Below are 12,313 nucleotides of genomic sequence, written 5' to 3'. Positions count from 1 at the left end.
AGACAATCTTCCATTTAAACTTTAAACACCCAAAGAAATGCAAAATTGTTCAGTATCACAAAATATACAAAGTTTAAAATACATAATCTGCGCAGTACAAATCTGTGAAGCAGAAGTGTCGGCTTGCACACTTTTCCTGAGTTCAAAACCACTTAAATACTGTATTTAATACTGTATGAACTGCATAACTGTGTTTGATATAGTCCCAGCCAGCATGAAAAGCATTTGCATCTCCTGGTGATTGTATTCTCCTACTCCAGTATGTTCTGCTCCATCTATAAAACCAGCATCAATGCCACCGACCTGAGGAGCAGACTGCACAGAGATGAGGCTGTGGCCAACAGGTTTTTCTTCATAGTGTTCTCTGATGCCCTCAGCTGGATTCCTATATTTTTGGTGAAAGTCCTCTCACTGCTGGAGGTGGATATACCTGGTAAGAAATAAAACAGCTGCCTTATAGTACTTATAGTATCTTAGAAATTTTATGTGTATTTTTTTTTATTTAGGTCACTGTGTTACTTTATAGAATAGTTTGCTAAAAAGGATCAACACAATTATATTTCTCTAAATTTCAATCACTTGTGAAATGTTTCCTTCCTTAGGCACTATCTCCAGCTGGGTTGTCATCTTCATCCTTCCCATCAACAGTGCCTTGAACCCCATCCTGTACACCTTGACCACCAGCTTCTTCAGAGAGCAGGTGGAAGTTTTACTCTGTCACTGGCAGAGGAGACATACATTGAAGAAAGACAGCAAAAGCCTTACCTCGTCCACAATCTTTATGGAGACGTCACGGGGTCTGTGCTACCAGCCATCCGTTTACCTCCAGCAGGTGTCACTTATAAGCGCAGATCCTCGCTATGCCTGATGATGCATTTGTAGAGATACAGCATTTTCTAAGCTACTAGTCCTTTTTTATTGTTTTACTCCATCTTTAAGAACAAATTGTGCTTCAACAAGTCACTGCGCTGTCTCATCACACTCTGACATTTATAAAATGTGATGACAACCCCAGCAACACACGGCAACCACCATCAGCAAATGACTGTCTCTTCATGACATTCAAGCTACTTGTTGACTTTACACCATGACGCCTCTGCCTTTCTAAATGGGGGGACAGTAACTGTGTGTGTATATGTAAGCGTGTAAAAACTGCAGATAGTCAGTAAGATTTTCTTGTAAAAGAAAGGGGTCCTAGGAAAAAAAGTTTGGGAACCACTGTCTTAAAGCAACTTTATACTATCACTGAATGTAATACATTAAGCAGTAAATGCCATATTCAGGCCTTCTCTCTGTCTGATAGCTTGTGTTTTGAGACCTGTGGGTTTTTTTTCTGATTTCTGTCAAACTAAGACATTGCAGTGTCTGTCATCTGCAATTGATGTTACTTTCTTATTACCGGCACATCATTCTGAGCGACAAACCGTACACAGAAGTTGTTCAGCGCATCTGGTAGGGAGGCGTCACCATGGCAGGCAGGTGTTGTTTTCCTGTAGGTGCTGATGGCCTGGATGCCCTGCCACATGCGCCACGTGTCACCGCTGTCCTGGAAGTGGCTGTGGTTTCCTTTGCCATGCATGCACTTAGCTGCTCTGATGGCACGAGGCAGTTTGGTCCTCGCTGTTCCCAGGGCCGCCTTGTTGACTGCTCTGAAGGTGGAGTCTTGAATCTTTAGCAGCTGACGTACTTCTGCAGTCATCCATTGTTTCTGGTTGGAGTGTGTTATGATAGTCTTGGAGTCAGTGACGTCATCGATGCACTTGCTGATGTAGCTGGTCACAGATGATGTGTACTCCTTCAAGTTGGTGCGGTCGCCATTTGTTGCAGCCTCCCTGAACATGTCCCAGTCAATGTGCTCAAAACAGTCCTGAAGCACAGACAGAGCTCCTGCAGGCCAAGTTCTCACCAGTCTCAGAACTGGTTTGCAGCGTCTGATGAGCGGTCTGTATGCTGTAACAGACAAGTGGACTGTGTGTCCGAGGTGGGGGTGGGGCTTCGCTCTCTACACGCTGGGAATGTTTGTGTACACAAGATCCAGCACGTTTTTCCCCCTCTTCGCATAGTCCACGTGTTGATGGAATTTTGGAAGCACTGACTTGAGTTTTGCATGATTGAAATCTCCGGCGATAATAAACAGTCCATCAGGGTGTGAGTTCTGGAGCTCACTGATCGCCTCATACAGCTCGCAGAGCGCCTCCTTAGTATTAGCGTTGGGTGGGATGTACACTGCTGTAATGAGCACAGTGGTGAATTCCTGAGGTAGATAAAAAGGTCTGCATCTGACAGTCATAAACTCTACCATTGATGAGCAGTAATTAGAAACAAGCACAGATTTCTTTGCACTATTCCAAGCTGATGTAAACACACAAGCCACCACCGCGAGTCTTACCGCACAGAGTTGCATTTCTGTCGGCACGAAATGCAGTGAGCCCATGTAGCTGAATGGCGGTGTCCGGGACTCTGTCACTGAGCCATATTTCTGTGAAAACAAAGACACTTCCTTAATTCTTATCAGAGAAAAGGCAAGGAGGATAACCATTAGTGCTTTGTGATACTTCAAATTTTGATATCGATGAGATACCAAGGAAATGTGGGGCTAGTATTCCCTGCACGATGCAAAAACAACACTTACAAACAGTTCATGTAGAGGAGAGCAGTGTGTCATGATGTACGTTACGAGGTTAATCATCAATTTGCAAATTCTGAACACATTTTAATGATCACTAAATCAAAGTGACTTTTACTATTCACAATAATTGGTTATACTTTTGAAATTGGGTTTTGTTGGGCAATTTCTAAACAACTCTTCTGTTGTCCACATGTGCTATAGGCTATAAATCAAATTGAGGTCACAGTCAGTACAAAGAGGTCTACACATTTTTCATAGTGGATGTTTTAGGCACATTTCTTTTCATTTCCCCATAAATAATTTATGCAGTTGAGTGGGCTACATACTGAACCTAGAGGATAGAAACAAAGTATTGATTCTATCATGCTAGTAACCATCCAATACCAGCATTGGTATCAATACTATTGATATTTAGATTGATCCGCCCATATGTAATGACCATAAACCAACCTTCTGCTTGTAAAACATTCACTGTGCTGTCTTACACTGCCATAGAGATAGGGTGACCATATTTTGATTTCCAAAAATGAGGACACTTGGCCCAGTCATGAAAAAATTTTAATAACCCTGTTTGCTTAAATAAAATTGTAACATATTTAAAGAATGCCTTCTCTGTGCGGTTAATGAATGGTGAAATAAAAAATGTCATATAGGCTTTTACAAGTCAACAAGTGCAAAACAATAACTTAAAAACCTCTGGAATTAAATAATGTTACAGAAATAATGCCTCATCTGTATAAGAAAAATTACCAGTGAGGTACCATTGAGGTATTGTGCAATGGTTTCTGCGGTCTCATTTGGCATTTCTAACCTCAGTTTTGTTTGCACGCCAACATTCTGCCAGTCAAAGTACTGAATTATGATTGGGAATATTTTATCTACTCCATGGTTACTTCCATCTGAGAAATGCCACAGTAGTGGATTTCATTAAGAGCTTCACGAGTGACTTCCACTGAATGTGGATGTGGAAGCAGAGTTCACCAACAGGGAACACTGGTGCTCAGAAAACAGCTCAAAACAAACAAAAACAAGTCCATGAAAGGTTCAGGAACCCAGGAAACAGTTCTGAAAAGGTTCAGGGGGCGGGCCTGGAGGTCGACAGCTCAAGAGTCCAGAATATAGTTCAGGAGGTCGACCACGAAACCAGTGACTGCGCCGGACGTGCAGAATGCAAAGCATGGCGGCATGGCAGCCGCAGGCGATGGAGTTGGTGGTTGCACTGCAGGCAGCTGTGTGGAAACCACTGGCAGTGGAGCAGGTGTTGGTGCTGCAGTTGATGGTGTGGAAACTGCAGGTGGTGGCGCTGCAGGCGATGGCGTGGAAACCGTAGGTGGTGGCTGAACAGATTCACTAGAGTGTCAGCAGAGCTGAGGAGGTGCTGGCTGGGCTCACCAAAGCCACCAGCCTACCCTCCCATGGAGACAGATGGCTGGAGTGGCCCCTCGGATCCTCCAGCAGGAACAGAAGATGACTGAAGAGGCTCCTCGGACCCTCCAGTGGAGACAGAAGACTGGACAGGCCCCTCAGACCTTTCAGCGGGAACAGACGAAGGCTGGCGCGGTTCTCCAGAACCCCCAGCGGAAACAGACAGGCTGGCGCGGTTCTTCAGAACCCCCAGCAGGACCAGACGGCTGAACGGGCCCCTCGGACCCTCCAGCGGAGACAGACATAGGGCCTGCAGGTGCACAGACCCCTGGCTGAACAGGCGGCTGATCAGATGACTGAGCAGGTGGCAGAGCAGATGACTGAGGAGGTAACTGAGCTGAAGACTGAGCAGGTGAAAAATAGTCTTTAAAATCCAGAGAGCTGGAAATGATAGGCTCAGAAATTATAACAGTCTGGGATTGAGATTCCACAGAAATCTTAACAGACTCTGTGCGACAGCATGAGTAACAGTCTCAGCATTTGAAGGAAGAGGAAAAGTGCTCTCGTGACTCAACACTGGGTGCTGCTCTGTAATCCCAGGAACAGGCTGTGAAGAGGAGCGCTGGCGGCGAGGGCACCGTTTCCTCCTGGACGAGGGAACTGGAAATGGTGGAGAAATGGAACCTGCTCCTCATCCTCCGACCACATTGCCACCAAGCATGAGGCAGGTGAGGGGTGGTCAGAACAGGACGTGAAGGCAGAGGAATTCTGATGCTGCGACTGCACCTGCTGCAGCGGTGCCGTGGAAAGGTCCATGTGCTGCGGCAGTGGCGAAGAAGTGGAGGTGAAGATAGAGAGAGCAAGCTCGAAAGCCCTGATTTGCTCCCTCCAGGCAGCTATGGAGCTGCTCAGCACAGTGTCTGTAGAAAACCGAGTTAGCAGAGTGTTGCTCTGAATGACAGCATCTACTGCGCTCAGCCCAACTGCCATGGTCCTAAAGTACTTGGCCTGGGCAATGCGGTCTAGAAACTTAATCATCTGCTCCATCTCAGTGTTAAACTTCTTCTGTCATGTGAAGGCTGTGTGCAGGCAGGCAGTATGGATAGGGTGACCATATTTTGATTTCCAAAAAAGAGGACATTTAGCTCAGTCATGAAGAACTTGCTTAAAGAAACGTATTTAACATATTTAAACGATGCCTTCTCTGTGCGATTAATGAATTATGAAATAAAATATGTCATATAGGCTTTTACAAGTCAACAAGTGCAAAAAAAACAACTTAAAAACCTCTGGAATTAAATAATGGTACAGAAATAATGCCTCATCTGCATAAAAAAAAAAAAAAAAATTACCAGTACTGGGTCGGTATGAGGGCTGGACTGGGACAAAAAATCGGCCCGGGCATTTTGACTAGAGACCGGCCCACCAGGTATTATAGGAAAAGCCGTAAAGCCTTTGAATGAAAACAAACGCTGTTGTGACAGTGATGTACACTGTCTTGTTGTATGATTTCTATACATTTTACATCAGATGAAAACTTTGGTTGTAAGATTCAGATAATTATTTATTAAAAACTAGACATTTTAAATGAGAATAAGAAAGACAAGTATTTCTTTGTGCCCCCCTTTCCCTGTTAATGCCCCACCTGGCCCCCTGGCAAAGCTTTGCTAGACCCGCCCCTGCACAGTTACCAGCTGTCAGCTACTTAGAAAAGGATCCTGGTGTTATTTGTCTCTCAGAAACAGTTCATAACTTGCCTTCAACTCATTCATGTCACCTAAAAGGTAAACCTGTTTCTCCATCACCTGTTCAGCTCTGATGATTCAGTAAGGACATCTCCTAGTTTCATCTTCATGTTTCCCTCTCACCACATATCCAAACCGATATCATATCACTATCAGTAACATCATAGCACCCGCCCAGCTGTATAGAAACTCCGTCATGGCCGCTAGTATGCAGTACGAGTTATTGTAACTGACTGTAAAAAGTCAGCACAGCAAAAATAAACTACACCTAAAGTTGGTTTATATCTGACCCAGATAGACTGCAGGTCATAACTTCAAAACCATCGGCCCGTAAAAACGAAAAATCACCCGGTATGCCCAATGGCCAGTCCAGCTATGGTCGGTACGAGGGAAATTTCTTTTCCAGTTCGCCTGAAAAGATGCACTTGCGCTTTGAGATCTTTTAAACATCATTAGGCGCGTTGCTGCGGTCTGTCAGTCCCGTCTGTGAACGCAGAACAAGCGCTTACAAAACAGCAGTTTGGGGATGACGTCTCACACATGGGTCCTCTGTCGGAATATAGGAAAACCCGGACATTTTTATCAATCTTGAAAATCCCCCCGGACGCCCCGGACAGAACGTGAAAAGTGGACATGTCCGGGAAAAAGAGGACGGTTGGTCACCTTAAGTATGGAGGACCCAAAATGCAGACACTCGGAGGCAAAAATGTGAACTCAAAACCAGCTTTAATTTTGAACTTAAAGTAACAAAACTGAAAATTACAAAATAAACTTACGCAGGCAGACAGAACACATAGTATAAGATGAGGGATGATGGAGATCAGACAAAGGAAAACACAGGGCTTAAAATACACAGAGGGAGCAATAAGGGAAGGGAAACAGGAGGGAAACACGGCTGAGACAAATCAGGGCTAACGAGACAAGGGAAGCAAAACCAGATACATTAACATGAGACACGGACTTTCAAAGTAAAACAGGAAACATAACACAGAGACGCGGACTTGACAAGGGGATACAGCAGACAGGGGAAAAAGAGCAACTATGGAACACAAAACAGAAACCAGACGGCAGAACTCTGACAAAGAAACCAAAAGACTAGAAATGATAAATAAAGTCAAAATCAAAGTGCAATAATAATGAAAACTCAAAACTCTGGGTCGACGACCCAGGTCTCCTAACAGAAACTAGCCCACTGAATGAACAGTGGTCAAATTGTCATGACCACTGATCAACAACCACTGATATACTGGTTGTTGATACAGTGATAGTGGGTGAAAAATTTGTCTGACAGACAACTCACCCAAGCAGAGAAAAACATCCTTGCAAAAGGGTTAACTTTGCTGTGACGCTGAAACAAACCCCGCTAGTGGAACTGATGACAGCCACAGAAACAGCGATTCAAACAACAACATTGCAGAGGTAGAAGCAGAGCAAGTACAGAAGAAATTTTCGGCCTGCCTCAGCAATGCAAAGCTCCCAGAATCCAACATCAGCATGGAGGAGAGGAAGGCACTCACATCACTTAGTAATGACAATAACATTATCATCCTTCCAGCAGACAAGGGTAGGTGCATGGTTTTGCTAAACCAGAAAGACTATCAAGAGAAAATTTTGTCACTGCTCAGTGACAAAAATACTTATGAGCCCCTGAAACGAGACCCAGGAAGTGGTTACAGGAAGAGGGTGATAGACTGTCTGAAGCAGTTAGAAGAAGACAATGCTATTGACCGGACCTCATACCACAGGCTATATCTAGGGGAATCTACAGCAAGTCTGTATGGTTTACCGAAGATACATAAACAAGGTGCACCTTTAAGACCAACTGTGTCTATGATCAACTTGGTCGCCTATAACATCTCAAAGTTTCTGGCTTCGATCCTCAACCCGTTGGTAGGCAGCTCTGAACATCACTTCAAGAACACCTTGGAATTTATTAAGAAGGTGAGATATGTTATTATGGAGGCAGATGAAACACTGGTCAGTCTCTCTTCATTTGTGTTCCAGTCACTGAAGCAGTGGAGGTAGTTTGTAAGAGATTACAGGATGACCCAACCTCAGCAACAGGACCACTCTCAGCACCGACCAAGTGTGTTTGCTTTTGAAACAGTGTCTTAATTCCACCTATTTTACATACAGTGGTCAGTACTACAGGCAGAAACATGGGATGTGCCATGGGTTCCCCAGCTTCACCCATTGAGGCCAACTTGTATATGGAAGAAGTGGACAGAGGGCTTTGTTATCCTACCCTGGGACACCACCAAGTCATTGGTTCAGTCATTGAATGGCACAACACAGAAGAGCTAACTTGTCAGGCCAGGACTCTGCAGTCTATTTACACTTATAGGCCAGTGGACAGGGAGGAACGCTGGTTTGAACGGGGAGTCAAGGAGGCCATTTATGTGAAAAGGGAAAGACCATCTCTGAATTGAGGAGGTTGCCTAAGGGTACATCTTTCATTATGTTACAATTCCCAACTCTCTGTGGTACTCATGGACCTTGATCAATGGTCTTTGATCAATGGTCATGACAATTTGCATGTTAATGATCAAGAAACTGACCTCACAGCCCATTGTTCATTCAGTGGGCTAGTTTCAGTCATTGTGTAAAATGTAATGTTTACAGGGTTGGGGAAACCTGCAGTCAGCTAAGACTAAAGAAGTCACTTGGATGAGTGACGAAACATGTCTCCTAATGTAAACACTACATCCAGATGAACAGAATCAACATTTTGGGATTTACTTACCTGGATGACTGTGCATGCATCAAGATGTTCAACTCTTCCATGTTTGTGTTTTTTTGGCTTCTGACCACATGCAGCTTTTTGCTAAATCTTTTCAGCGTCCTTATACTTATCACCACACTGTGTTTATGTGCTAAAAGAACATTTTATTGTAATGAAAACAGATTATGAAGTATCTTTAGCAGGCATAGCAGTTTGTCTTAAAACAACTGCAATCTCCACATTTCATCTTTTTTCTCAAAACAGAATTTCGACTTTGAGAATAAAGTGTAAATTTCTAGATTAAAGTGATCAATAGAATAAGTAGAAGTAGAATCAGTAGAATAAACTAGGGCAGGCATACCTTCCAAAAAGTGTGACATGATTCCAAATGTTGACATCTGTGTTACAGAAACAATGATTTTCATCTACATCAGCATCACAATTCTGGGAACAACAGCCCTGGCAAAAGGTATTCAATTTTATAGTATATTGCACTCTGTTTTGAATATAGAAATACTGACTGAATTTGTAAACATCACCGAAAAAGATTTATTTATATTTAAGGTTTTAAAAGAATAAAACTTTAACTGTAAAGTTAAAAGTTTACAATTATTAATGAGCCTGGATTATTGTAGTATTAGTATGTATCATATAATCAGTTTCATTTTAATCCATATTTTACATAAAAAAAATTGTGTTTATTTCTTGTTTCTTTTAGGGTCAGTTGAATGCATTTTCTCGGAATCTCCTGAAACCCATTACTGTTTTGGAGCCGTAGGACAGTCGCTAATTTTTCATCTGTCACATAAAATTGATACTTCAATTGTAGTCATGAAGGATAACAAACACAGGGTTTTAAAAGCTGAAAATCATGAGACTGTGTTTTTAGATCATGAATATGTAAATCAACCAAATAGCATAATTAATGGAACATTGAAACTGGGTAAAGCCATGAAGAAACACTCCGGATATTACCAGTTGGAAGAACATGACTCTAAAGGAAAATTACTGAAAAAAGCGAATATATGTCTGAAAATACATGGTAAGTTTTTATTTTATTCGGTTGTTTGCTTCAAACACAAGCTAATCGTTATTATTAATTTATATGAATGGCTATGTTTTATTAAAAGTCAAAAAAATTCAGATATGCCAAACCTAGTACATATAGTCGTTTTTAGTGAATATTACTTTAAAAGTAACATGTATAATCCATGTTAGACATGCATTATACAGTATTACTGACTGAACAATACAGCGATGTGCTTAACATGGGCTTATTCATTGAATAATTAATACATTAATTCATGTTCTAAATTAATGGATTAATTTAGAACCAAAACGTCAATTTAGGTTTATGCTTGTAAAATGACACGTGTGACCTTGGAAATTGAGCACAATTTGGTTGAAGTCCCATTGTTTTGTGCAAAATGTGACCTTCAGAGTGAAGACCCATTAGGTGATCACTATTTGACTAAATTATTACAAATACTGTAGGAGAACTAGCGATTCTTGGGAGTTGTGGATGGATGGAGTGATGCTGGGCACACTATCATGGCAGAAGCTCATGGGCTCTTGGGCTGAATGGGCTAATTATTTAGCTAGTTAATTATAAGTAGTTAATCATATATATATAAAAATAAGATAATAAAATAATCTTTTTCGGATTTTTTGGATAATTGAATTAAAATTCTTTGCAGTAAAGAATACTACAGTTGTCCCTTGCTATAACACGGTTCAGCTTTCGCGCCTCGCTGTTTCGCAGATTTTTTTGAGTGCAATCTTGCTTTTTTTTGCTTTTTTTTTTCTTACAGCGCAATGTGTTCTGCATCCTGATCGGCTGTAGACCATTGTCAATCAATCTCCTCCATGCCGTGTCCCCAGTACAGTACAGAATGCGTTCAGCATGTAAAATTTACATAAATCTTCTCTCGCTAGCAGTGTGACTCTGAAGTGCTGTACTGTATGTTCGTAAGTTTTCTCCCCAACAAACACAACAGTGTCGACGAAACGTTTTGCACCGGTGCCTTTGGTTTCATTCTATAATACTAGACTTATTTTCCTACGAAGGTTTGAACTAGTGATGTGCGATACCACGGATTTCCTTTCCGATCCGATACCAAGTAAAATTCAGGGTGGTATCTGCGATACTGATCCAATACCGATACTCTGTACAAAAACTTATTTTTTTTACTGTATCTTTTATTGTATCTCAAATTATAGCTTCAGATTACTTGTTCGTATCACTTAATAATGCAGAATTATCATATAGAAATAAAAAAAACTGAAGTTGTGGCTATTTGAACACGTTGCCTGGCTGCAGCACTAAAGGACTCCATGAGAGACGTCTGTCTCGCCCTAGCAGCACCTGTCCTTCTCCCCCTCTTCAGTTGGCCTCAACATTCGCTCGACATATTCTGTGATATGATTTACAGTGAGGTGTTTGACAAGGTCAGTGGTGTTGCTACAACACCTCACTGTCTTGCCATATGTATCGCAAACCGCGTCTTGGCTGTTTGTGGAGGTAAAATACGTCTGCACATGACTCCATTTACACCCACCCATTGTTGTGAGTGTGCACACCACGGGCTGCAACGCATTTATACAGCCGAAATTCGCACATAACTATGAAAGGCGGAAGAGGAAGTAGTTCCTTCCAATGTAGACAATCTGAATGATATAGTTTCTTTCCACTCTGTTCCTTTTAATGATAAACTACAAATTTACCCTAAATTACTAAAATATCAATATTTTAATATGAGAATCGATTCTAGAAGATAAATGACTGGTATCGGAGGAATCGATATTTCAGTATTCGATCCACACATCACTAGTTTGAACTTTGAGAGTGTTTAAACAAGAGAGAAAAGTGTGAAAATGTTCATGCCTGTCTGAGAAAAATGTATAAAGTGTGTAGTGAGAGGTTTTACAGCCTTAAAGCATCGATAATAATTGTAAAAAATGAAGTTGGCTACTTCGTGGATTTCACCTATCGCGGGTTATTTTTAGAACGTAACTCCTGCGATAAACGAGGGACCACTGTACTGGTATTCTTTTGGTATTTGATCCCAGTCAAGGAACAAAATTTAATGACATTGAACGCTGAAGCTTAATGAAGAAGTTCAGGTCATTTATTATTTATTAAGGCTGATGCCCAGAATGAAAGCTAGGCAATCGCACAAAAGAAAGGGAACTAGGAAACCACTGTTACGGCAAACTACGGGACTCAAATGCGGGATTCCAAAGCTTGAAGAAAGAACAAAGAGTTTATTAACAATCGCCAGGTGATATGTACAACAGTGAAACAGGTGCTATATACACTTGTGCAAGGGTCAGGTCTCTGGGGAATCCAAGAGACAGGGACGGGAAAAACACTCTCACTCCTCTGCCACACACAACACTTTTCCTGCCACTCTCCACTCGCTCACACTTGAGTTTCCACAAGAAACAGGAACAGGTCCGGGATATCTATAAACAAATGAAGGCAAATTTAGAACAAACGCAAAATCCAAGCAAGTTAAGCAAAGAGTCTCTAGGGGCTTCACTGACGCGAGTCAAACTTACAATCCAGCGATGAATAACCTCGTATATTTTTCTTAATACTTGAGGATATTTCCCCAGAAACTTTTTTTTGTGACTTAAAAAATACAATGCAAATTAATTTAACATACATGCTTTTTATTTTTCTTGTACACTGCTTGTACATGATATGATTACATGTCTTCCAGCTCCAGTGTCAAAGCCAACACTGTCTCAGACGTGTTTGTCACCAGAACAGATAAAGGTCAGCTGCTTCTCTGAGGAAGATGGAGTGCAAATAATTTTGAGTTTGGATGGTCAGATACTCGTACAAAG

General features: G+C 41.8%; 1 protein-coding gene across 1 annotated transcript; it reads left to right on the top strand.

Annotated features, from left to right (window-relative positions):
- The first annotated feature begins 254 nt into the window (after positions 1-254).
- On the top strand, positions 255-1,140 carry LOC120442398 (relaxin receptor 2-like). Its single transcript, XM_039618953.1, has 2 exons — positions 255-433; positions 603-1,140. Exons 1-2 carry the CDS (start codon positions 262-264, stop codon positions 866-868), a joined length of 438 nt encoding a protein of 145 aa, XP_039474887.1. The 5' UTR covers positions 255-261; the 3' UTR covers positions 869-1,140.
- Positions 1,141-12,313: the final 11,173 nt, after the last annotated feature.

This window comes from Oreochromis aureus, linkage group 10 (assembly GCF_013358895.1).
Source record: "Oreochromis aureus strain Israel breed Guangdong linkage group 10, ZZ_aureus, whole genome shotgun sequence".
In the NCBI taxonomy this organism is placed as follows: domain Eukaryota; kingdom Metazoa; phylum Chordata; class Actinopteri; order Cichliformes; family Cichlidae; genus Oreochromis; species Oreochromis aureus.
Note: the sequence above shows the minus strand (reverse complement) of the source record. Positions and strands in the feature narration are given on the sequence as shown.

Coding starts and splice junctions, on each gene's coding strand:
- LOC120442398 (XM_039618953.1), top strand. CDS start 262: ATGTTCTGCTCCATCTATAAAACCAGCATCAATGCCACCGACCTGAGG. Junction 434..602: donor GCTGGAGGTGGATATACCTG/GTAAGAAATAAA, acceptor TTCCTTCCTTAG/GCACTATCTCCAGCTGGGTT.